This window comes from Callorhinus ursinus, unplaced genomic scaffold, assembly GCF_003265705.2.
Source record: "Callorhinus ursinus isolate GAN/ISIS: 27379988/994484 unplaced genomic scaffold, GSC_fseal_2.0 scaffold50, whole genome shotgun sequence".
Classification (NCBI taxonomy): domain Eukaryota; kingdom Metazoa; phylum Chordata; class Mammalia; order Carnivora; family Otariidae; genus Callorhinus; species Callorhinus ursinus.
The window spans coordinates 4782081-4808123 of NW_027397112.1; the positions used below are offsets into that span (position 1 = coordinate 4782081).

Consider the following 26043-nt stretch of genomic DNA (forward strand, 5'->3'; position numbering starts at 1 on the left):
CAACCTAATTGGAAAATGCGCAAAAGATAAGAAGAGACACTGAAGATGACGTATAGGTGGCAGAGACACACATGAAAAGGTGTGCAGTATCATATGTCAGTAGAGAACTGCAAATTAAAACCACTATGAGATCTCATTACATACTTAGCAGAATGGCTAAAGAAATTTTTTTTTTACACAGTGATCATATCCAATGCTGGCTAGGATGTGGACAAAATGGATCACGCATACATTGCTGATCGGAGTGTAAAATGGCACCGCCACTCTGGGGAAAAGCTTGCAGTTCCCGCAACTCCCATACAACTGAATCATTTCACTACTGGACATTTATCCTAGAGATATGAAAACATATTCACACAAAAACCGGTACATGAATGTTTGTAGCAGCTTTATTTGGAACAGACAACAGCTGAAAGGACCCCGATGTCCTTTAACAAGTAAACGGTTAAATTGTAGTTCATTCATGACATGTAATGCCGCTCAATGATAAAAAGGAACAGGCTACTGACTGGCATATGCAACAACCTTGATGAATATTCAGAAAGCTATTCTCAGTGGAAATAGCCAGTTCTCAAAGTTTATATACTGTAGGACTCAATGTATATAACATTCTTGAAATAACAGAATTCTAGAAATGGAGAGCAGATTAGTAGTTGCCATGGGTTGGGAGAAGATGGGTCAGGAGCAATGGGTGTGGCTGTCAGTGGGTAGCATGATCTTTGTGGTGATGGAAATGTTCTGTATCTTGATTGTATTAATGTCAATAGCATAGTTGTAATATCCTACTCTGGCTTTTTAAGATATTACCATGGGGGGGGATACTGAGTGAAGGGTACAGATCTATTATTTTTTACAACCCCATGTGAATCTGCAATTATCTCAAGGGACACCTGGGTGGTAGTTGGGTAAGCGTCCAACTCTTGATTTTGGCTCAAGTCATGATCTCAGGATCGTGAGATCAAGCCCCACATTGGGCTCTGCTCTGGGTGTGGGGCCTGCTTGGGATTCTCTCTCCTTCTCCCTCTGCCCCTCCCCCTGCTCACACCCTCTCACTCTCTCTCCCTCAAAATAAAATAAAATAAGATAGTCTCAAAAAAAGTTTAATTTAAAAAGAAAGAAAAAGTTTACTTATTATGTATGTCATTCAGAAGATTTGCTCCCTGGTAATGGGGTAAAATGAGGGCCATGTTGGGTGTTTGAAGCAATTAGCCTGGCCCTTAAGTGTGGTTAACAGACACTTAAATTACCCCACAAAGTCATTCAAATATACATTTTACAGTAACAGCACAAGTATTCCTTAGAGCCATCAGGCAAAATGCTAACTGAACCCTAATTAATGTGTTTTCATACTAGCTATAATTTAGAGAAAGTCTGTAAAATTTTAGGTGAAATGAAGAATGACACATAATGCTCATTAGCAGTTTGAATCTTACTTCTTTTCTGCTTTTCTGTATATGTTCCTCTCACCAAGACAGAAAGCTTTTAACTTACCCTTTTGTCCAACAAGAAGCTGCAGGTGGAATCTTCAGGATGTCTATAATCATACTAGGATTTAAAATTAGGTTTTTATTCAAGCTTCATTGAATTAACTGTTATTATTCAGATCCATGTAGGCAGGGACATTGTTCATTGTTGTAAGAATACCCGAAGTATTTTTTGGTAAACAAACTAAGGAATGAGTGGATAACAGAATTGCTAGCGGGAGACCGGCTGCCACTTTCCTACTATTCCAAGATGCCCTGAGTCAGCTGTGCATTCTCTGTGAGAATTGTGAATTTTTTCTTCCACCGTCAAAAGCTGAAATTAAAAAAAAAAAGGATTTATAATTTATGTCCTTCCTTTAACAGATATTTTCTGAACTGAAAAAGCTTCTGCACCATTCAACTAATTCTCAAAAATATTAGTTCTTTCCTTCGGGTCGGTTAAAACAGGTGGCTCTGGAAAGGAGTCTTCAATTAATTCAAGTTAATTAATATATGGGCTGTAACACAATATACAATGAAAAATAACAGATAGGATTTGAAGAATAACATTCCTTATTAGGAAATATGAGTTTTAAAATGTCTGACCTATCACAGGTATGGCTTCATATATTTGTGCTTTTTAGTTTGAAAGGTTGTCCTCAGCTCACTTGTGATTTTTGTTGTTTTGATTCGCTATTGTGTGTGTGTTCTGCAGCACTTTATGAGGATCTGGATAGATGTCCTGGCCTGGGGATTGAGGATTACGGTGTTTCCATGACAACCTTGAACGAAGTGTTCCTGAAACTGGAAGGAAAATCAGCTGTTGATGAATCAGGTAAATAAAATGCATGAGCACAATCATGTAACGGTATTCACAACACCTCATGCAGTATATATTTCTATAAGACACAAGTCCATTCCTAGACAGGGATAAAGAAAACCAAAATGCGTCCCCGTGACTTTTGTTACCTTTTCTGCCAATATTGCCTTGTTATTAGGGATGGCCCATTTTCTTCTAACCAGGGCTCGCTGCCTTCATCCCACTTCCCAAGAGCAATTTCAGACAAAACACTGATTTTTCAGTCTCTCTTCTCAAGCATTCTGATTACGTCCTCTCACTGCCTGCTGGCTTCCTCAGTTTCTGATGAGAAGTCAGCTCTAGGTCTTACTGAGAATCTCTTGTGGAAGGGGAGCTGTTTTTCTCCTGCTGCTTTCCAGATTCTGTTTTTGTCTGACAGCTTCACTCTGATGTCTTTAGGTGTTGATCTCCTTGCATTTATCCTGCTGGGAGTTTGGTGAGCTTTTTATATGTGTGGTTAATGTTTTTCATCAAATTTGGGGAGTTTTTAGCCGTTAATTTTTCAACTGTACTTGCTGACCCTTTCTCTCCCAACTCTCCTTCCGGAACTTCCATTAATGTATGTGGTAGTGTATGTTAGTATAGCAGGTATTCTTTTCTTGGTAAGAGAGGTGACAGTCTCTGGGGTGCCTGGGGGGGCACTATGTGATCTTGCATATTCATCGTAACCTCTTTAATGTGTTGTCTGTATCCAAATGATCTAAGATTCCCTTGCACCACATAATGCCTACAGTTTCGCAGAAGACTGTGATATCATTGGTAAAACAACCCCTCCGATAAGCTCTATAATGTCCATCTGAAGTGGGGTTTTATGAATTGTTTTTTTGTTGTTGTTGTCTTGTTTTTGCAGATATTGCCACGTTGGGAGAAGCACAGGCAGAAAGAACCAGAGACACAGAGAGGCTTGTTGAGACGGAACAAGTTCTCAGTTCACTCAATGAGAAGACAAAGACAATAGGGGGCCTGGCTCTCTGGAGACAGCAACTCTGCACGGTTGCACGGGTTCGCTTCTTGAAGTTAAAGCATGAAAGAAAAGCTCTCTTATCTCTGTGAGTGTCAGAGGGCCACAGGCAGTTTTGTTTTGTTTTTGTTTTTTCCAGTCAATACATTAAAAGACAAATCTAAGATGTTAAAACAAGAGAAGACGATCAAAAAATAAAAACACAGGTCTGCACCTACAAAACTGGATAAGGAATAATACCCAGTTGAGTAAATGATTTCAGTGGTTACCTGTCGGCATTCTAGCAGGGGAAATTTATAATGTTTTTGGAGGCCATTTTCAGGAAAAAGTTGAAGTAATGTAATTTTCCTGTGTTATTCCGTCTCTTTCAAATTTTCCACTAGGGTAGGTGACTGAAACATTAGGATGTGGATTTTTTTTTTTTTTTCCCTAGCATATCCATATGCCGATGCCTTATTTTGGATGCTATACAGTAATGCTCCTGACTCTTCCCTGGATGTCCTGACTCTCCCACTGGGTTCTACTTGCGCTTATCTACATGTCATAACTTCCCACCAGCCCTCTGAAGTGATGCTAGTTCACTCTCCATACTTCCTTTTTTTTTTAAGATTTTATTTATTTATATATCAGAGAGCACGCAGGCTCCCTGCTGAGCAAGAAGCCCGAGGTGGGGCTCGATCCCAGGACCCTGGGATTATGACCTGAGCTAAAGGCAGTTGCTTAGCTGACTAAGCCACCCAGGCGCCCCTCATTCTGTGTGCACGGTGGTTACTGTCCCTGCTCCTCAGATTCACATTACCTCTCATTGGCACCTTGTGTCTGGCTGTCAATCAGTACCTGGTCTATGAATACTTTGATTAAGCATCAAAAAGATATAATAGGGTCTCAATAAATACTTACAAAATAAGTAATGGGAATTCATTGAGAACCTTTGACAAGGAGAGAGCATGATTTAAGAAAAACCTTTATTATTAATCTGGCAAACCCTGTGCAACAGAGCCTGGACAGATGCCAGGCATTTAGCAAGAATTCAAACAAGATGTAATATTGTGAAATTAGAAATTAGGAATAGAGAAAAGTTTTGAAGTAAAATATGAAGAACGATAAAAATTTTCAACTGAGGGGTGACTGGGTGGCTCCGTCGGTAAAGCGTCCAACTCTTGGTTTCAGCTCAGGTCATGGTCTCAGGGTCATGAGATCAAGTCCTGTGTTGGGCTCTGTGTTCAGCAGGGAGTCTGCTTGGGGATTCTCTCTCTCTCCCTCTCCCTTTGCCCCTCCCCACCTCACTCATGCCTTCTCTCTCTCTCTCTCTCTCAAATTAAAAAAAAAAAAAATTCAACCTATTTGAAATGGAGAATACAGGAGAATAAAGAGTAAAGAATAATTGAAAATTTGAGTCTGGAGACTAAAGAAATTCTGCTCTCACTAACAGAAATAGGGACCATGCGAAGAGGAGTAGATGTGAAGAAAATTGAGCACCGAGCGCAGATGGATTAACTAGCGGGCAGGGGGGGCAAAGAACTGGCGTCTCAGGAGAGAAACCGAATCTGCAGGCGCAGTTAAAGGACGCCTGCCCCTTGAAACCGTGTGGGATATGCAATAGCCAGAGAGTAACAAGAGAAGTGAGCAAAGGATCAATCTCCATCTTGTTATCTTTAATTAAGAGGTAGGGAAAGGGCAAAATACTCAAAAAGCGAGTCAGAGAGCTCTAGGTTTAATTTTCATAATCTTTTGGTCTCATCACATCATCATCTGCTCGGACAGTTCTGATAGGTTCTGAAATGACTGCATTCATGCTGGCCCTTTTCTTCTGTGTAGGCTCTTGATTCTAGGAGTTGGAATTTGCCCTCTTCTTTTGAAGAATATCATCACTAAAATATACGAAAAGAGCTACACTTGGGACCTTTCTCCTCGTTTATACTTCCTTGCTCCAGGACAGCAATCACATGATCCTCTCACTCAGTTATTGATCATCAATAAAACAGGTGAGATGGGGTGAATACTCCATTCCTAAGTGCATTCACTGTTAGGAAGGTTACATAGACAACATAAAACGTGAGAGAGAAAAATGAGCTTTGGACTTCTTCAGCATAAAACTGCTCGTGAGGCTTGAGGATGATGAATACAAGCCCAAAATGCAGAAGGAACTAGGAGAGGATTTGCCGAGGAGAAATAAATTTTCTGGCAGCTGGTGCAAGATGCAAGCACTTGTATCAAAAAAAAGAATTTTGTAACAGCTTGAGATATAACTCACGTGCTATTCCATTTATTCCAAACGTACAATTCAGTGGGTTTGAGTGTATTTCACAGAATTGTGTGACCATCATTACAACTTATTTTAGAACATTTTCATCTCAAAAGGAAATCCCATACTCGTGAGTACTTACTCCCATTCGCTCTGTCCCCAGCTTGGAGAAACCACAAATTTTCTTTCTGTTTCTGTGGATCTGTTACTCTGGACATTTGATATAAGCAGAATTATACAATGTCTGATCTTTTATGACTGACTTCTTTCACTTAACGTGATGTTTTCGAGGTTCATACATGTTGTAGCATGTTTCAGTATTTAATCTTTTAATTATGGAATAATATTCTGTTGTATGAAGATGCTACATTTATTTATTATTCACCAGATGATGGGTATATTCCTGGCTATTGTGAATAATACTGCTATAAAGATCCATGTACAAGTTTTTGAATGAATGTATTTTTTTTTCATCTCGTTGATGAAACCCAGGAATGGAATTGTGGCATCATATGGTGACTATATTTAATCTTTTGAGGAACAGCCAAACTTTTTTAAAGTGACTACCCCCCAATTTATTTTTATGCTAGCAGTTTGTGAGGATTCCGGTTTCTACACGTTTTCACCCAAACGTGTTATTTTCTTTTTTTGTCTTACCCCTCCTAGTGTGAATCAAGCAGTATCTTTTTTTTTAAGATTTTATTGATTTATTTGACAGAGAGAGAGACAGCGAGAGAGGAAACACAAGCAGGGGGAGTGGGAGAGGGAGAAGCAGGCTCCCTGCTGAGCAGGGAGCCCGATGCGGGGCTCGATCCTGGGACCCTGGGATCATGACCTGAGCCGAAGGCAGACGCTTAACTGACTGAGCCACCCAGGTGCCCTGAATCAAGTAGTATCTTGTGGCTTGATTTGCATTTTGCTAATAGCTAGTGACCTTAGGCATCTTTTCATGTGCTTACTGACCAGTTGTATATCTATCTTTGGAGAAAGGTCTTTTTAAAAAATGGGTTGTATGTCCTTTTTATTGAATCCCAAGTGTTCTTTATGTATTCTAGATACATGTCTCGTATTAGATGCAATAAATCCTCACTATTCAGAGATTCTGTATTTGTAAACTTGTCTAGTCAGTAAAATTTATTTGTGACCCTGAAACCAATCCTCATGGCTCTTTCATAGTCATTCACAGACATGCTCAGAGAACTGAAAAATTTGAGTCACCTGATGCACAATTTCCAGCTGAGGTAGTGATACTCTGCCTTCTTGTTTCAGCTTTCATACTGTACATAAATATTCTTTCTATGGTCTATTTAGTGCCATATTTTTGACATTTTCATGATTTTTTTGGTGATTTTGCTGTTGAAAATGGCCCCCAAGAATAGTGTGGAAGTGCTTTCCAGTGTCCCTAAGTAGGGAAGGTTGTGAGGTAACTTAACAGAGAAAATACGTGTGTTAAATAAATTTTGTTCAGGCATGATGTTATAGTGCTGTTGGCTGTGAGGTCAGTGTTAATGAATCAATAACATATACACCAAAACATATATAAAATATGGTGATACATTGATTGGTCAAAGAAACTGTTGTGACCAGAGGCTCACAGGAAACTAACCTTGTGTTTCCTTTCAGAGCAATAATTAAGAATTCACTAATTCAGTGTTTGTGGTGACGTTAGAGAATATATGTACCATTAATAATGAGAATCGACTTCAAATGTTTTGCAAATATTTCACTTCATCCTGCAGATTGCCTTTGTATTTTCTCATCGGTGTCCCTTGAAACATGTTTTAATTCTTATGAGGTCTAACTTATTTTTTTCCCTTGCTTGTGCTTTTGGTGTCACATCTTAGTGAGCTTTACCTAACCCCAAGATCACAAAGATTTATTTACATATTTTCTTCTAAGGTTTTTATACTCTTAGTTCTTATATGTAGGTCTGTGATCCATTTTGAGTTAATTTTCATGTATGGTGTGAGGAAGGGATGCAACTTCAATGGCTATCCAGTTATCTTCCTAGAAGGGGCTGGCCGCCAACGTCTCTCATTCCTTCCGGTCCCGTGTTGCAGAAAGTCCATCCCAGGCAGTGAGAGGTCTGGAGTTCTCTTCTTCCATCCATTCTCTACTCATAAGATGGAAACTCTATTGTAGGCACAAGTTCTGGGCTAAATACAGTCAGAGTGGAGCTTCTGTCATACTAACCAAGGACAGGGAGTGAAGGTACAGGTTTTTGGCTCAAATGCCAGTTTCTTAGTGTTCTTCCCCAGATTTATTAGATTTTCTTAAATAAATGTGTTTTTTTTTTCCACTTTCTCTATGCCCTTAAGACAGTCAAGAGATTTTAACTTGTTGGATTTTTAGTAATTTTCACAAGTTATGGTTATTTTTCTAGGGGAAGGCCCACGAACCTCTCCATGCCTTCATCCAGCAAGTTGTCTTGCTGTTTCAAGACACATTTTGAAAGTCAGTTAATAATGTAGCAGTAGTGAAGTGAGATTTAGCAATTTTGGTGGTTAGTTACTGGAGATTTAATTGTTAAGGCCACTCATTGCAATATTCTGGGGGAATATATCTAGTCCAAATGCCATATGGTGGTAAAAAAGACTTTTACCTTTCACATTAGCAGTAATCAGAGGCAAATAAACATTATAAAGTAAACTGCATGACAAGTGAATAGACTTTTAATTCACAGTAGCAAGTATGTCCTTATGTGGAAAAATATCCTGACAGTCCATAATACAGTAAGAATCACATAATGACATTAATTATAATTTCACTGTACAACCTGATATTGATTTTCTAAGTTTTGTGATATACCTAACTACAACTTAGGGGCAAGCATTGATGATTTTATACGTTCTGTGGAGCATCAGAACATAGCTTTGGAAGTGGATATATTTGGAACTAAAAATGGCCTGGATGACCCATCTTATAATGGAGCCATCATAGTATCTGGTAATACAAAGGTATGCTGGTCTCTGTTTCATAATGTTTCCCAGAGGTGTGGAAAAGCTAATATAATATCAGTCAGTGTACTCGGTTCTCCCCTTTAGGAAACAAAATGAAAAACAAATACTGCTTTTATTACTTAGTGAATGGTAGTAATATGATGAATAATTCATATCTTAATCATTGTCTACCAATACAAACTGTGCGTATTAACAAAATAAATACTATATCATAGCCACTGTCAAGTGCATATCTGAGTCCAAAGAACTCAGATTCCTCTCCGTGATTTTATAATACATATATTCTGAAACCTCTGTTTTATTCTTAAACAGTAATACTTGATTCTAGCCTTAAGCCAGATGTCTGGTGTCCTGAAAATTAGATACAGCCTACCTATATGTTTTGTTTTACTTACACAGTGTTTGTTTTTTGCTTTGATTATTTGACATCATTTTTTTCTTTAAATTTTATTGTTATGTTAATCACCATATATTACATCATTAGTTTTTGATGTAGTGTTCCATGATTCATTGTTTGTGCATAACACCCAGTGCTCCATGCAGAACGTGCCCTCTTTAATACCCATCACCAGGCTAACCCGTCCCCCCTAGAACCCTCAGTTTGTTTTTCAGAGTCCATGGTTCGTCTCCCCCCTCCGATTTACCCCCTTCATTCTTCCCCTCCTGCTGTCTTCTTCTTTTTTTTTCTTAACATATGTTGCATTATTTGTTTCAGAGTTACAGATCTGTGATTCAACAGTCCTGCACAATTCACAGCGCTCACCGTAGCACATACCCTCCCCAATGTCTATCACCCAGCCACCCCCTCCCTCCCACCCCCCACCACTCCAGCAACCCTCAGTTTGTTTCCTGAGATTAAGAATTCCTCATATCAGTGAGGTCATATGATACATGTCTTTTGACATCATTTTTAAAACATGATCTTTTCATCAAAATATTGAATTTTGACCTCTTCAGCAAAAAAAAAATGAAGATCTTTGAGAATTTATAACCTTACTTTTTATATTTTAGAATTACAGATTTTCATTAGCATGCAATAGCAAAAGACTAAATTGCTTCCCAGTTCTTATGGATATTATTAGTAATGCACTACTTGGAATGATTACACCATCAGCACATATCCAAACTGACAGAAGTACATTTTTAAGGGTAAGTATATTGACTCTCTTCCATCAGGATCTGGACTCTCCTCCATCAGGGATCTCCCCGATCACTCTTTTAAGTGCTGTGATCTCACTCTTGTTGAGTAAACTACTGCATAATAAATTACCATTTGTACTCATGCTAGCTCCCGGTTTTGAAAAATCAATACACTTTTTAGAGCTTCAATTTTTTAAGTCATCTCTACACCCAACGTGGGGCTTGAACTCAGAATCCCAAGGTCAAGAGTCACACGCTCTACCAGCTAAGCCAGCCAAGCCGCCCCGGAGCTTCAGTTTTTTAAATGCAAAACAGAACTAACAAAATATTTTTCAAAGAGAATGTGAGGTAATGAAATTGAACTCATGCAGCTCTGAGACTAGCACAAAAATAACAACAGATGGAAGGAAAGAAAGGAAGGAGGGATGGTGGGAGGGGAACAGAGAGGAAAAGAAAAGAGAAGAAATTGAAGTCTTATTAGAACTTTTAGAAAGGCTACAAGAGGAAACAATTTAGGACAAAGTTCAGGCCAAAATTGCAGACTGGTTACATTAAAATTACTCCAGTTCCTTGTAATAAATACTCATTATCTGAGCCAACCCTAGACCTACCAAACCAGATTTTTCATACCCGGGGGCGGGGGGGGGGGGGAGAAATCCTTATTTCTAAAAAAAAGCCCAGGTGATTAGACTGTATACAGTTTTGTAAGTTTAGAAACCAGAATACCTGTTAGAGTTTGTAATTATTCCTTTTTTCTTACTTCCTAAATATAGTTCTTCCTCTTAGAGAGTTCTTTGAACACAGAGAACATGTAATTTTTTAAAAGATGTTATTTATTTGACAGAGAGAGTGAGAGAGAGCATGAGAGTGGGGTGAGGGGCAGAGGGAGAAGCAGGCTTCCCGTGGAGCAGGGAGCCCGATGTGGGGCTCCATCCCAGGACCCTGGGAGCATGACCTGAGCCGAAGGCAGACACTTAACTGACAGCCACCCAGGCGCCCGAGACCATGTATTTTTAACACTACATAATATTTTGTACCTGAGATAGGGCCTGGAACATGATAAGCACTAATTTATTTGTTAAATGCATAAATGAATGTCAGAGGTCAGCAAATTATCTATATTCCATCCCAGTGTAAGGTTTTATGATAATATATATGGCTAAGAACCAGTTACTCATGTGTATATAAAATGAACCCACCATTATTTTTATACACTCCTGCAAGATCTTGAGTTAGCTTCTCACAACATACCTCATGGTGTGTTCAGAAAATGAAAATCCCTTTCATTAAGAATATGTAAGAAGCTAAATCATTAAAGCAAAAAGTTCTAATTCTCCATCAAGTATTAATTAATTTTAGAACCTATTCTATGGTTCGTTTAATTAACCTCCTATCAATTTTCTGATTTCTGAGGGAGGCTACAAATTGAACAAATTACCTTGAGCTTCCATCTATGAAAACATTCTGTTTTAGCTGCGAAGAGTTTGATACCAATCACTTTGTTTGATCTTGTACTTATGTGCCCAACATTTGAACTTTAATATCTCCAGCAGCTCATTTCCTGTTCTACTTGAATTTACCCATTCATTGCTCAAGTAAGAGTTTTCTGTAGTTTCAGACCTTGCGTCTGTCCTGTTCAAAGTCACGGACTTACCACTGAGTCCTGAACCTACCCAGCATGTAAGGTGTTCTGAAAAGATCCTGCCAATAAGCTTAAATCTCACCTGTCTGTAGTTAGCAAGTGTGTCTCTAATGGCCAGGCTGAAAACGACCAGACTCTGCTTATAATAACTTTTTCTCAGTAATATGTGTAATCAAACAACACCTATGTGGATCATATAAGTAACATGGGAATTGCTTTCAGGGCAGTCTGTGAATCCTCTGTCCTCAAAGATTGTTCCAAACAGGAGCAACAATATGTGTAGCCAAGTGCAAAGGTTTTTCTTGGAGATTTCACTTCCCCTTCTAGTACTGTACTTCATCTCTACTTTTGAATCCTCAACCAGTATTTAGCTGGTCTCGTGGTGTACCTAGAAAGATACTTAGTATCACTCTGCCCATAAAACATCTGATATGATTTTTTCACTCAAGCGATCACATTTGAAATAATTAAATAGGAGTTAAAAATGGAATGTTTCAACTGGGAATGATCATTATTTACTATTTAGCATCAGAATAAATTTTAGAAGCATAACATAAGAAAATGACAAATATTACTCCTTTTCTATTTTTCAACTGTGTTGAATTATCAATTCATTCACCTTCTTTGAGTCATTTTCCTTATCTATGAATTTGGATAGAAAGCCAAGAGTTAAGCTTCAAAATTGGATGGATAATGAAAGAGTTTGGGAACCTCTACAGGGACCTAAGGCAGGAGTATATATCATCAGTTTAATATTTTTAAAAATGTATTCCAGAAAACCAAATTTTGAATTTGTTATTCAGCTCATTGTATTCTTTGCATTTTCAGGACAGAAGGAGTAATCCATATGAATTCCAGGGATATTCCATGCCCTGGTTGATTTTGATATCCTCATGTACTCCTTATATTGCCATGAGCAGCATTGATGATTATAAGGTAATAATGAAACCTTCATTACTTTGTATGAATAGAAGCTGAAGGGTAATAAAATTACAAGATTTTCCTTAGGGCTATTTATACGTGTTTAATAGAGCAGCCAACTCAGCAGTAAGTCCTAAGACATAAAATTTTTTTAAGTCTTTATAAATATAGGGATAAATAAATAGATTACAGATAGAGAATGATTCTAAAATTTACATGGATATGCAGAGCCTAGAATAGACAAAATAACTTTGAAGAAGGAAAAAACAATGTTGGGTGAATTATGCTTCTGATTTCAAGGCTTACTACAAAGTTATAGGAATGAAGAATGTGTTGTATTTATTTAAGAGAGTCATATGGGCATATGAAATGAAATAGACAATTCAGGTATTATCAGTTGATTTTCAGTAAAACTCCCAGGGAATTCAGCAAAATTTACCGGAACAACCTGATATGGGTATGAGGAAAAAAGAATGTTCTCAACACTTACCTCACGCCATACAGAAAATTATTTTGAAATAAATCATGGATTTTGTGGTAGGGAGTTATTTCCTAGATGGGACAGAATAAGCATATACCTTCAAAGAAGATGAGAACTTGAAACTCATCAAAGTTAAAACCTTTTGCTCTTTGTAAAACACCAATAGTAAAATAAAACACTTTGGGCTGGGAGAAAAATATTCACAATACTCATACATCTAACAAAAGCCTTATATCGTGCTTATGTTGGCAGCACATAAACTAAAATTGGGAAGATACGCAGAAGAGTAATATGGTCCCTACACAAGGATGTCACAAAAATTTGTGAAGCATTCCATATTAAAAAAAAAAAAAAGAAAGATTTGTGTCAAGAATATAAAGAACTCTTAGTAATAGAAGATAGCCTAATTTTAAAGATGGGCAATAAAAGATAGCCTAATCTTAAAGATAGCCTAATTTTAATAAAATATAGCCTCAGTAATAAAAGATAGCCTAATTTTAAAGATGGGCAAATATTTGAACAAACACTTCACCAAAGAAGATATATAGAAGGAAAATGCTCCAATAAAAAGATGGCTGATATCATGAGTAATCAGGAAAATAGCTCCAATGAAGTCCCTCTGCTCATTAAATAAAATGAATGACATTAACATGACTGAAAATATCAAGTTTGTGAGGATATGGAGACACTGGAACTCTTATGCATTGTTGGCGGGAATGTAAAATGCACAGTCACTTTTGGGCTCTGTCTTATACAATTAAAAATACATTTATTGTATGGTCCAGAATTTCTCTCCTAAGTATTTACCTGGGAGAAAAGAAAACATCTTTCCACATACAGACTGGTACATTACCATTCTTGGTAGCTTTATTCCATAATAGCCTACAATCTGAAACAACCCCAATTTCCATCAAGCTGTGAACTGATAAATAAATTCTTGTGAAGGAACAACTAAAACTGCATCAGCATGGGTACAACTCACAACCATTACACTGAGGGAGCGAAGACAGAAAAGAGTAAATCCTGAATGATTTCATTTTTAGGAAATTCTCAGAAAGGTAAAATAAATTCGTAGTGACAGAAAGCAGACCTGTGGTTTCTTGCAACCAGTGATAAAGGCTATTGACTGCATGGGAAGTTGGGGGGTGGTGGGTAATGAAAATGCTCTATACTTTGATTGTGAGTGTGAGACAAGAATACATGCACTTGTCAAACCCCATGCAACTCTATACTTAACAGGGATATTTTTTTATTGTTTCAAAATTACATTTCAAAAAAAGTTAATGAAAAAGAGATGACTGAAATAAAAGAAAATGGTATTTTGAAAATGTGAGAACTTAGATAAAAAATAAATTTCAATGTTTAACTGACAATCTGTTTATACATGTTCATTCACAGACACTCTTTCATTAATCCCAATGAATTTTTAATGTATCTACACATATTTGGAGCATCTTGTAAGGTGAAGATTCTGATTCAGTAGTTCTGGGTGGAGACAAATTTTGAGTGGCAGTCATAAAGTGGTAAATTTATGACTAATTAACCCAGGCCAACTTGCATTAGTTTTATCTACAGATCCTAATAAAATATCCTTTAATGGTTCCATTTTTGTAACTTAATACACAAAATGACCTTGCATAACCATCTTTATCTGTTTCAAACTTCCTCCCTCTCCCAAGCAATTCTGTTGTCCAAGGGAAGGGTGTGCTATCCAGAAAATGTCCTCTTCTCTTCCTAGTGTAGAACCTCCAGGAATCTTGGGGAATGCCATTTGCTGGCCTGATGTGACTGTCAGTCATCCTGGTGTTAACACAGTCCTAATTTAAAAATGTCTCCCATGGGAAACACAAACACTCTCTTTCTCTGGCCACAATTCTATCATGGTTCTCCCAACACCGTGGCCACTGTCTGTCTGCCTCTGTTGGAACTTCTAATTCTTCCCCATTGTGTCTAAATTCTGGAACCCCTCAGAGCTCATCTCTTAGCTCTCTCTTGCTAGAGTCATTCTCTCTTTGGCAAGCTCATCGAACCCGAGGGCTTCAAACCCCCTTTACCTAACCTGTCACTCACAGCTTTGACCCCAGCCCAGATCTCTAATTTCTAACACTACCTCAAGGGCTGATCCGAACTCCCTTCTCAGGGTCGCTACTGGGAGCAGCATCACAGACTTAAACTTCACGTCTCCAAAGCTGAATTTATGATATTCTTGAATGTGTACCCCCTTCCATATTTCCTGCCCCCATAGATGGCAGCACCACGCACTCAGGTGCTCCGTCAGTAACCTAAAACCACAATTCGTCCCTCTCATGGCTTCACCCACAGATCAGTCCAGCACCAGAACCTTGTCAGTCGTGCAAACCGAACAGGCTTATGCTGGGAGATTTTGATATATATCCTTAGGTCAGATTACATCTAAGACGGGAGCCTCATTTAGCTAATCAGAGACCACCAGCAAATGAATTTAACTATTTATAAGTAGTTAAGTAGTATTTTTAAGTAGTTGATAAGTGGTTTTAAAATATGTAATGTAGTATGTTTATTCAGAGAATGACAGGAATGCAAAATACATAATATTTATGAATGTAATAATATTATATATATATTTATTATATACAAAGAGACAGCACAAGTCTCTCCCCAAAGATGATATATTTTATATATATAAAATACTATACCTTATTTATTATTATATTCTACATAAATATATAAAATAATATGTATTCTTATATACATATAAAATTGCTTTATTCTTTTCGTTATAAGTAAATGATGCATTGGGGTCATTTTGACATAGCACGCATTCAAATATTTATTACCCATCCAAATATTTATGCATACATACATTAATATTATTACATTCATAAATATCATGTATCTTGTATTCCTTGTCATTCTCTGAATAAACATGCCAAATCCCATATTTTAAGATTACTTATCAAGTGATGTGGGGTTTGGCACAAATTAAACAATTATAATAAACAATTAAACAAGTTTGAATATATTTTTTCTTTTAAAAATAATTAAATTCAGGGTGCCTGGGTGGCTCAGTCTGTTAAGGGTCTGCCTTCAGCTCAGGTCATGATCTTCAGGTCCTGGGATCGAGCTCCATGTCGGGCTCCCTGCTCAGTGGAGAGTCTGCTTCTCTCTCTGTCCCTCCCCCAATCATTCTCTCTCTCTCTCTCTCTCTTTTGGTCTCTCAAATAAATAAAATCTTAAAAAAAAATAGTTAATTTGCTGATAGTCTCTGATTAGCCAAATGAGGTTCCTGTCTGAGATGTAATTTGATTTAGGCTCCCATACATCATTAATCTCTATATTGTTTCCTGCAGCGTTAATGCCTTGATTACACTTAGCTCTTCCTTCACATATTTCTACCAGGTGTGTGATGAACATCAGTGTTGTTAATCAAGGCAGCAAACTGATCACTTATGCTTGGAACTATCTGTATCCCTTGGTCCAGATGATGCTTATAGCATGATGCAGAACTATTACAAATGAAAATTTTGTTTGAATGTTTCCTTACATAAGCCATATTTTCTTAAGCCTCAAGTTGAAATGCCACTTTGTATTTTTGCTGTTTTTTAATCAGAGCAAAGCTCAGTCCCTGCTATGGGTTTCGGGCCTCTTCCCTTCTGCATACTGGTGTGGGCAGGCGCTCGTGGATGTTCCGGTGTACTGCTTGATCTTCCTTCTTATGTATTTGATGGACTACGGTTTAAATGCCCAAGACACTCTATTTACAGTTGTAAATCAGATTATACAAGTAAGTGACCATCTTCATAGAACAAATACCCTGTATGATTTAATGAAAACAGTTGAAGGGGCAAACTGTTCGCGTTGTTAGTTACATTGTCATAAATGAAATAACTGTAGAACCCTGTGCTCTAACAATCTTTTGGGCCCTAACGTTTTCTTAGAGTGCATTTGTCTTTAACTAAACATTCCTGTTGATTTCAGATCCTGTGTGCGGTTGGCTATGCCGCCTCCCTTATCTTCTTGACATATGTAATTTCATTCATTTTTCACAAGGGGAAAAGAAATAGTGGCATTTGGTCTTTTTGCTTCTGTATAGTAAGTATATTTCTTGTGAACATTCATTTTATGCATTTAAATATACAATTCTGAGCCAGTACTTTAAAATGTGCCCTCAGTAGAGTGAAAAATTAGTATTACAGTCTATAGTATTTTGTTTTCCTTAGGTAGGATCCTTTTCAAAGTCTGCACCTTTTTCCTCTTCCTAATTTCTACCCTTGTCTCTTTTAAAAGTGGCTAAATTGTTTCTAGAACCATAAAGTGTTTGCTAGAAGGCAACCTGGAAGCCATTTGTGTCTTCTTTTTACTGAAAAAGAAACAAGCCCAAAGACCTCCACAAAGATAATACAGGATTATAAATATTGTTGCTAGCATAGTTAAAACTAGAAACTACTTCTCCATACTCTACTAGAATTAATTCCATAAAAGCAACACTTATTTTATCTAAATTAGGAAGGAAAAATATGTGTTATCTCCTAGTATCTATTCTGATTTCCTGTCATTTCAACTGCCAAAAAGTAAATTATCATTTCAACAAATATTAGTTGGCTTCCAACAATGTGTCACAAACGAAGATCGATAATGCAGAAAAAATAAGACAGTTTCAACCCTGAGAGGGCACTCAGAGGGTAAACAGAGAACTAAATAGCCACTTACTAAAGCAAAGTGATAAGCAAAAGATTATCTCCTCTTAAAAGATTGTCTCTATGACAACCAGAGAAGGGAAAGATTAACTCATGAAAATGAGAGCACAGATTTCCTTGAGGAACTGAAACCTGAAGAGTAAGATTTTAGTAGCCAGAGAAGACTGACGAGTCAGTGAATGAACAGAAACTCAGGGGAGAAAGTCCAGGCTTATCCTGAGAACTGGTAATAATCTGGCACGGATAAGGGAAGAGAACAAAGTGCAGCATGGGCGTGGCCCTACTTATGATAAAAATATTGGTTGGAACCACATTGGCCTTTAACGATGCACTCAAGAATTTATTCTATAGGCTGTGGGAAGCCGTGGAAGCTTAGAGGGCCGAACAGAAATTCGATCAGAAATATACTTTTAGGGGCGCCTGGGTGGCTCAGTTGATTAAGCAGGGGACTCTTGATTGCAGCTCAGGTCCTGATCTCAGGGTCGTGAGATCAAGCCCCACATCCAGCTCCACGCTCAGTGGGGAGTCTGCTTGAGATTCTCCTTCTCTCTATACCCCATCCCCCACTCGCTTGCTCTCTCTCTCTCAAATAAATAAATAAATCTTTAAAAAAAGAAGAAAGAAAGAAATATACTTTTAGGAAGAATATGCTGAATGCCATAAAAATGGTAATTCGTAACAGAAAGAAGTACAAAAACTGTTAGGAAGCTTTTATCATTGCAATGTTCTAGAAGAAAACGTCTGAGAGCTCCCCTTGTCCCTGTAACTCTCTCTTATCCCTGAATTTTGAATTTGAGTACTTCCACGGAAGCCACTCCGGGTTGCTCCATGCTTCTCTTTCCCCGCTGGTGTCACTAACAGAAGTCTTCTCTGTTGCCGATGCATCATCCCCAGGAGATGTCAATTTGTGTTGCCTCTGATTATTGCTTATCTACTAATTTTACCTCCAAAATCAATATAATGCCAACTTTCTTCCTTTTCTGTAATGAAAGTAAGTTATCTATCAGATCCTAGATTTATCCAGTCCTGTCTCATTCTTAGGAATATCCTCAAGATGAGCCATCTCAATTTGGAGCATGCATGGAAATGCAGAGTGGTTAACACGCATGTTCATATCTTCTTTAGATCACCATCTTCTCTGTGTTTATATTGCTGTTTGAACACTATGGACATGTTGCACTGTACTGTGTCACCTTTTTAGTACCACACGCCACGTTAATTGGCTGTATGTTCTTATATTTTCAGGTAAGTAATGCTGCTGTCTGCCCCAGTGTCCTGGGAACTCTTAACCAGTTGTGGAAGCTATGCTTGGGGTTTGGGGCTCTCCTCCATGCTGAATATACATGGCATTTAAAGATTTCTACCTCATGGATTCCAGTTGAATTTCTTCTAGATAGGGCAGTGTGCTCCAGCTGAATCGTGTTAGAAAACCTGGTCCTGGTCCATGTGTGGGGAGACAGGGTAATAGGTGGTGGGAAATAGAGCAGCAAATAGGCGAATGAAATACCCCTAATCTTCGGGATCTCAAGATTCTAGAGAGGCATTCAATAGGAATAAAATCTCCACCCCCCCTTTTTTTCTAGATAGAGAAGTACCAGCTTCTACAACTATATAGATAGAGATGTAGAAGTATGGACTTCTACGAAAGGAACGAAGATGCAGTACATGAGTGAAGATGGGGAAAGGGAAGGGAAAAAAAGGAAGGGGCCTTCTGAAGGATCAATGGACACAGGAGGGTATATGAAGCTCTGGGGGATAAGGAGAAAACACTGTTGCTCTCTCGTTATTTGGGGAGGCTAACACAGATACCCAAGATTGTCTCACCAGGTAAGGAGTAGTTGCTGAATCTTACTGCTTCAGATAAAAGCAAGTACCTCGTAGACCTTGGGAGGAAGGAATACCACCTCTTGCTACACATTTTGGAATAGACATCTACCAATACCCATGGTGAAATCAGTGCACGTGTTAGTAGGACCATTCAGCGGGTCAGTTCACAACTATATAGATAAAACTCACGAAACCAAAAAACTTCCTATTTAACCATTGTTTTTTTCCTTTTGCAGGTGTTCATATTTTATCTCCAGAATGAAGAATCCAGAAGTACAGGGCTATTTCTGGTATTCTTAATTGTAAGAACACACTTGTCTTTAACAATCTTCGTGTCTTTTACTATACTGAGTCTTTTTAATTCCTGTACACACAGTGAAACTCTTTTTTATGAAGGTAAGCATATGGATATTTGTAGCCCATGGAGATAAAGTATTTGTAAAATACAGAACAAATTTTTCTCTAAAGATTGACCAGATAATATGCTTCCCAAATTTTGAAAACACTGTACCAGTATTAGCAGAAGTGGCATAAAGTAATGGTATTCCATAATTATATTTGTTTCCAATGCCCCGTAAACAAGATTGAAAGTGAATTTGATAGTTTCACAATTTTAAAATAGACCATTGGAAATTCGTAATGGTTTTTCCAACTGTATCTTTGGAGAAGTCCAACTACTTCTAATTCACTTCTGATGTGAAACATTTTTCTTGGAGTGCTTCTAATCATGCATCTCTCTCTCTTTCTTCCTAGCCGTTCCTGCATTTTATCATCTTCCTTTTTATTCTTCGATGTCTGGAATGGAAGTTTGGAAAGAAACCAATGAGGAAGGATCCCTTCTTTAGGTTGGGAGAAATCAAATTGGCTTCTTTTATTTCAGTCATTAATACTTAAAATTTTTTTCATGCATAAATTAACAATCAGTAAAGAACTGCCAAGTCTGAGGTAACAACCATATGCCAATACAAAAAATAGAGATCCAGGTACCTAAATCAAAGAGGATTTTAAGTAGAGAGGGAAACAGACCTGAAACATTGATTATTAAGGGCTCTGAATAAAAGGGTGAGAAAAGCTACATGCCACTACTTCAATTTAAATAGCAATCCATTTAAATAGATTCCGAGTTGAAGGAATGCTGCCAATCCAGGAAGGAAGGATGGAATGATCAATAGGCCAAGAACAGCAGTAATTGTTCTCTTTTTCTGTGGTAGTAGGAAGACCAACTGGCAGATCACAGATTGGTCCAGTTATTAATGGGACTTAAAAGCTGAGACTGTCTTTTTACACCGTGCAAGGACACGGCCATAAGCATCTTACTCCCTCTGTATCTCCCACTGGTTTCATCTTTACCTATTACAAACAGTTGAGTGGGCAACTTGCAAGATGACCTTTAACTATTTATCTATTGGTCTTTAACTGTTTACAGACAGTTGAGTGGGCAAGGAGAGAGATGGCCTTTAAGAAATCTAAGATCAGTATGGGGGATTAGAGGGAGGTAAGAGAGAACGGGATGACCTATATATACGGGTATGAAGGACCGGACTTAAAGTGGGGGAGAAAGTGAATCTGACACACATTCCCAAGAAATGGCCTGGTTTCCGAGGAGATCAAGCATCTAACTTGTATTTTCTGAGACCATCCTGACTTCAAATACTCTGACTCATTATCCCCATGGGAATGTAATAATGCCAACATGGCCGTGGTATTAAAGCTAAGGTTTCCAGAAAGATAACATCATTAAACTATGCTATTGAAATCTTCTGTGAGATAATAGATACTAAGTTGCCCGGTGATAATGGAAAAAGAATCTTCCACAGATAAGTAGGATGAAAGGTAGGTACGAAGCAAAGGTCACTAAATATAGCAGTACTGCTTATCAAGATAAGCACTAGGTTGGGAAGGGAGGAAGAGTCACCTCACCGAAAGGAGGTTATGATAGTTTATTAATTACCCAACCTACTCAAAGCGTAAGATTTAAAGAATGCAGTATTCTTAATACAAGGATGAAAACCCCATATTGATGATTCATGGATGGCTCTTGACTCTAGAATTTCTCCAAGAAGCAACGATGTTTATCAAAATCCAGAAGCACCAGAAGGGGAGGATGAAGACGTTCAACTGGAAAGAATGAGAACAGCAGATGCCTTGAATTCCACAAACTTTGATGAGGTAACACCTGTGAAGTACTCATTTCATCAAATAACACAAATGTTTGTCAGTTAACGTAGTCAGTCTACGAGTCTGGTCCTCAAATAATCCTGGGTTCCTCTGGTCCATACAAGCACAGATCATGACTTCCTTTTAGTAAGTAATCATCTTGTTTACATTGAAACGAACGGATTAAAAGTCACGTCACCTCAGTTTGTCATTCTTGGAATAAAAACCAAGAAGTAGAGTACAACTGAAGTTGCAAAAGCCAAGGAAGAACTTTATTTTATTTTTTAAAGATTTTATTTATTTATTTGAGACAGCACACATGCAGGAGTGGGGGAAGTGGGGGTCGGGGGAGGGGAAGCAGGGCAGAGGGAGAGGGGAGAAGCAGACTCTCTGCTTAGCAGGCAGTCCTAGGTGGGGCTCGATCCCAGGACCCTGAGATCGTGACCTGAGCTGAAGCCATGAGGCTTCACTGACTGAGCCAGCCAGGTGCCCCAGAACTTGTGAATTTTAGAATGGGAACAAAGGGACACGTTAGCACTGCTCCTTGGGGAATGGCACTGTACGGACTGCAGGGCAAAATCTGGTCGGCAGCCCGTTGTCTTGTCCTTAGAGCAGGACTCAGTACTTCTCCAAGTCTCTTTGCTCCTGTTCTGCACAGAATAATGTGCTTCTGAGTAACTGCCTTGGTAGGAGGGGAAAATGACCATCTCCTCCCTCCAAGACTGAGGACCAGGATTAGAGAATGGCCAGGAAAGTTGTCCCCTCATGGAAGGTCTCCTGTGATGGCATGGCTTGTGTCGTGAGGGGCCACACCAATGGGAGGACAGAGCTTCAAAGTTCATGGAGAGAATTAAGGTCTGATGTGATTTACTTACAGAAACCGGTCGTTATCCTCAGCTGCCTGCGCAAAGAGTATGCAGGGAAAAGGAAATGCTGCTTTTCCAAGAGGAAGAAGAAAATCGCCACAAGAGATGTCTCTTTCTGTGTTAGAAAAGGTTTGACCCCTATGGCCCTTCCCCTGGTGGCCTGGGGCCCTCATGAGCTTTATTATGTCTTGATGAGAATCGTTCTGTACATCGCCTCGTGGTTTCCCACACAGACCCATCAGCAGGTGACCTTGACAGTACCTTCGTTCGACATGTCCCATTTCTAAGTAGAATTAATCAACATCTACACAGAAACCATAAGCACTCTATTAAAACAAACCGCTGAAGCCATGACATATCTATTTCGTGAGCATGATTGGTTTCCTAGTGTTTGTTCTATTTCACAAGAGAATGAACTGGGGTTGTGCCAGTGCAGTCTGAAGGCTTGGCCAGCAGCCGTTGAGATGACCTCGTTTTGTGTACTGACCACAGTACTTAGGGTCACAGGAGACAGAGTCTGACACACTGGCTTCCAAGAGGGGCTTTACCCCTTCCCATCTGTGTGACCGTGGGCAGCTAACCTCATCTCTGAGAGCCGTCCCGAAATATGTACACAGGGATTATGACAACAACCTCTCAGACCTGACGAGTAAATGAGACCCCGTATATAAAGCACAGAGCACAACACTTGTCACATAGCAAGACTTTAGACTATGTTTTAGACTTAATTTTACTATTAAAGTCAATTCATATTAAGTGCAACCAATTTTTTTTTTCAGGTGAGGTTTTAGGATTATTAGGACACAATGGAGCTGGGAAAAGCACATCCATCAAGGTGATAACCGGAGACACGAAACCAACTGCTGGGCAGGTAGGTGAATTGTGTGGAGAATGTGCTATCTCGTGGTGCTCAGAATAAACTTGTAAGATGTGAAAGCTTTGTAAAGAGCAAATCTCATTTAATCATTAGATGACAGAAGTAGTTAAAGTTGCAGACTAACATATTCACAAAGTTAACATGTTCATACATGGAAAAATTAATCACTGGCAGGGAATAATTACTTATGCCTTCAACGACATCTAGAGGCAATGTCCAGTATCTGATTAGAAAGCAACATCAGAATCTATACAGGCCTCAGTTATCATACCATAAAACACATGGAGTTGCACTTTTTTTTCTTGGCAAACTATCTGCTTCCATGTATTAACGGTGAGTGCAGTGTAACACATTACATTTCTGGTTTTGATTTTTTTTTAAAGATTTTATTTATTTATTTGAGAGAGAGACAGAGAGAGGACAAGCAGGGAGAGGGGCAGATGGTGAGGGAGAAGCAGGTTCCTCGCCGAGCAGGGAGCCTGACATGGGGCTCGATTCCAGGATCCTGAGATCATGACCCGAGCCGAAGGCAGATGCTTAACCAACTGAGCCACCCAGGCGCTCCCCCCACTCTTTTTTTTAATGGAAGTATAGTTGACATACAGGATTTGTACTTTCAATGGGCATTGTCTTCCCAGTATGTAATGCTTTAATCTTGAATTAAAATGTTTAAAAAAGAAAACAAAAACCCTTTATTAAGCCATTATATTCATTGTCCTTCACAAAGTGCCTGGATCCTGAGACATATATTTTTGTAGAAATACACTATTTCTTGGGAGTGTTTTCAAAGAATGATTCAAAATTGAGCAACAGGGATATGAAGTGAACTTGAGTCCTACATGCAGTTGAACCATATAAGATGGTCAGACACCAGAAAAAGAGCTGAGATTTAGTAAAGAGGGAGACCACACAATAGAGTATAGAGAACATATTTCCCCCCCAATTCTATGGCAAAAATAGACCACTTTAAAAGCTCCTTTGGAAAGGATGTCCAGGGATTTTGGAGAACAGAATATAAGGCAGAGAGATGTCTGTGGCACCACACCAGGGGAGAGGGGGTGGTGCTCAAGCCCGGAAGGGAAAAGACCTCCGGGAATGTGATTGATAAATATGCCACCAAAGACGGAGGAGAAATTAAATATTCACAATCCCTCCAAAGCCGAGATGAGAGCCCGTGATGGTGAATGGGGCTGCTCAGGGATGTTGGTGGCTCACTCAACCCTAACTGGACTCCTTAGCTTAGTGGAGACCACGTTCCAATTGAGTAACCATCTAGACCCTAAATCGTTATTTCATTTCTCATTAAGCATGGGCAAAAAAGGAGGTAGTAACTGTTCACAGATATATGATAATGAACTATTTGAAAGGTAAGTAAGATCTGAGTTAACAAAGCAAACTATTTGGGTGTCATGAAATTAGCTTTAATCAGATCAGCCAGTGTGATCTTTATAAACAGTACCATCGTCCTACTTCAATATTTTCAACAACCTCCTACTGCACTAAGGCTGAGGACCCCCCTCCCCGCATCCCTCTGGCTCATCTGGAGGGGCCGATTATCACATGCCTTCCTCACTCTGCACCCAGGCCCCCAGCTTTGCCTCGGGTCTAAAAACAGATGGAGCTTCATCAGGGCACAGGGCTTTGCTCTGCTCCAAATTCCTTTCGTCTGGGCTTTTCCATGGCAGGTGCCCTGTCCCTCTTCTGCCCCAGGGGTCCCTCAGCAGACAGGACCCTCTCTGATCATCCTACCTAGTGATGTTAGTTAGTCCCCGCCCCCAGCATCCTGACTACTTCCATTACAGCACCACTTAGGAGCTGTCTGTATTCCAGCCGCTCATTTTTCTACTTGTTTATTGCCCAATTTGCTCAGCAGAATGAAAACACAAGTAACAAAGGTGCTGGCTATTCCATTCCCCACTGTATCCAAAGCAGACAGCGCAACATATGTTACGTGCTCAAAAGACATGTGCTCACTGAGTGTGTTCAATAGTGAGGAATTCCGTTCATAAATCCATATGCTTGTTTCCTGATTGTGATTAAAAAAAAATTGGATATAACCTGTTGGCCATGATGGCAAGACATATTTGCGAGATACTTGATTTTTCAGCTTAGATTAGGGGGTGCACACCCTTGTTTTCATGTGTTCATTCTCTGACGACCTCTCTCCAACACAGAATGATTATAGATTATTCAGCCCAATTAGGACTTAGAGAGTTTCTAGTTTTTCTAGGTTTGTAAGGAGAAAGAGGCCATTGTGGGGTGCCTGGGTGGCTCAGTTGTTAAGCGTCTGCCTTCAGCTCAGGTCATGATCCCGGGGTCCTAGGATTGAGCCCCACATCGGGCTCCCTGCTCCGTGGAAGCTTGCTTCTCCCTCTCCCACCCCCCTTGCTTGTGACACAGCCCTCTCTCGCGGTGTCTCTGTCAAATAAATAAATAAAATCTTAAAAAAAACAAAAACAAAAAGAAGAAGAAGCCATTGAGAAATGCAGGAAAAACAAACCCAGAAGGCAGGCCCTGAGAGTGAACTTTTCTCTGCAGGTGCTACTAAAAGGGAGCAGCGGGGAGGGCTCCTTGGGCTTCCTGGGGTACTGTCCCCAAGAGAACGTGCTGTGGCCCAATCTGACTGTGAAGGAGCACCTGGAGGTGTTTGCTGCCATCAAAGGACTGAGGAAAGCGGACGCAGCCATCACCGTCTCGAGGTGGGTGGGAGCCACCCCTGTTCTATACCCTGTGGGGGCAGGAGACAGTTGGGAGTGAGGAGCTTCACTGTCAGTTCAGGACAGGAGACTCTGAACCCTGACCCAGATCACACTGGGTAGATTCCCCACTAGAAACTGGTTTCCCAGATTTCAAAGTGTTAATTTTCTTCTCATAGTAAATATAAAAATAGTAACCGTTGGTGAAAGTTATCAAAAATACTAAAATTTAAGTATAAAGTATTTCTCATAGACCAACTATTTAAAAATCA

General features: G+C 39.2%; 1 protein-coding gene, 1 long non-coding RNA gene and 1 other non-coding gene across 10 annotated transcripts in view; 2 read left to right on the forward strand and 1 right to left on the reverse strand.

Annotated features, from left to right (window-relative positions):
- The window catches only part of LOC112837556 (ABC-type organic anion transporter ABCA8-like), a 76684-nt gene that overhangs the window by 43482 nt on the left and 7159 nt on the right, over positions 1-26043 (forward strand). For 7 of the 8 annotated variants that reach the window (XM_073883203.1, XM_073883204.1, XM_073883205.1 and 4 more), the window contains 15 exons: positions 2179-2298; positions 3173-3371; positions 5102-5268; positions 8352-8485; positions 9500-9637; positions 12099-12206; positions 16262-16435; positions 16630-16743; positions 18474-18593; positions 19412-19477; positions 19929-20020; positions 21224-21344; positions 22210-22327; positions 22978-23069; positions 25614-25774. In XM_073883203.1, the coding sequence (XP_073739304.1) occupies positions 2179-2298; positions 3173-3371; positions 5102-5268; positions 8352-8485; positions 9500-9637; positions 12099-12206; positions 16262-16435; positions 16630-16743; positions 18474-18593; positions 19412-19477; positions 19929-20020; positions 21224-21344; positions 22210-22327; positions 22978-23069; positions 25614-25774 (1924 nt within the window). Of the gene's footprint in view, positions 1-2178; positions 2299-3172; positions 3372-5101; positions 5269-8351; positions 8486-9499; positions 9638-12098; positions 12207-16261; positions 16436-16629; positions 16744-18473; positions 18594-19411; positions 19478-19928; positions 20021-21223; positions 21345-22209; positions 22444-22977; positions 23070-25613; positions 25775-26043 lie in introns of those variants that run through there. The other variant, XR_012375408.1, reaches the window with a different exon arrangement.
- LOC141370914 (uncharacterized) overlaps positions 1-26043 on the reverse strand; it is a 49196-nt gene that overhangs the window by 4841 nt on the left and 18312 nt on the right. The gene's annotated exons all lie outside the window — the stretch shown is intronic.
- LOC112837613 (U6 spliceosomal RNA) lies at positions 12909-13015 on the forward strand. Its single transcript, XR_003211783.1, has one exon. It is a non-coding gene; the product is annotated as a U6 spliceosomal RNA (small nuclear RNA).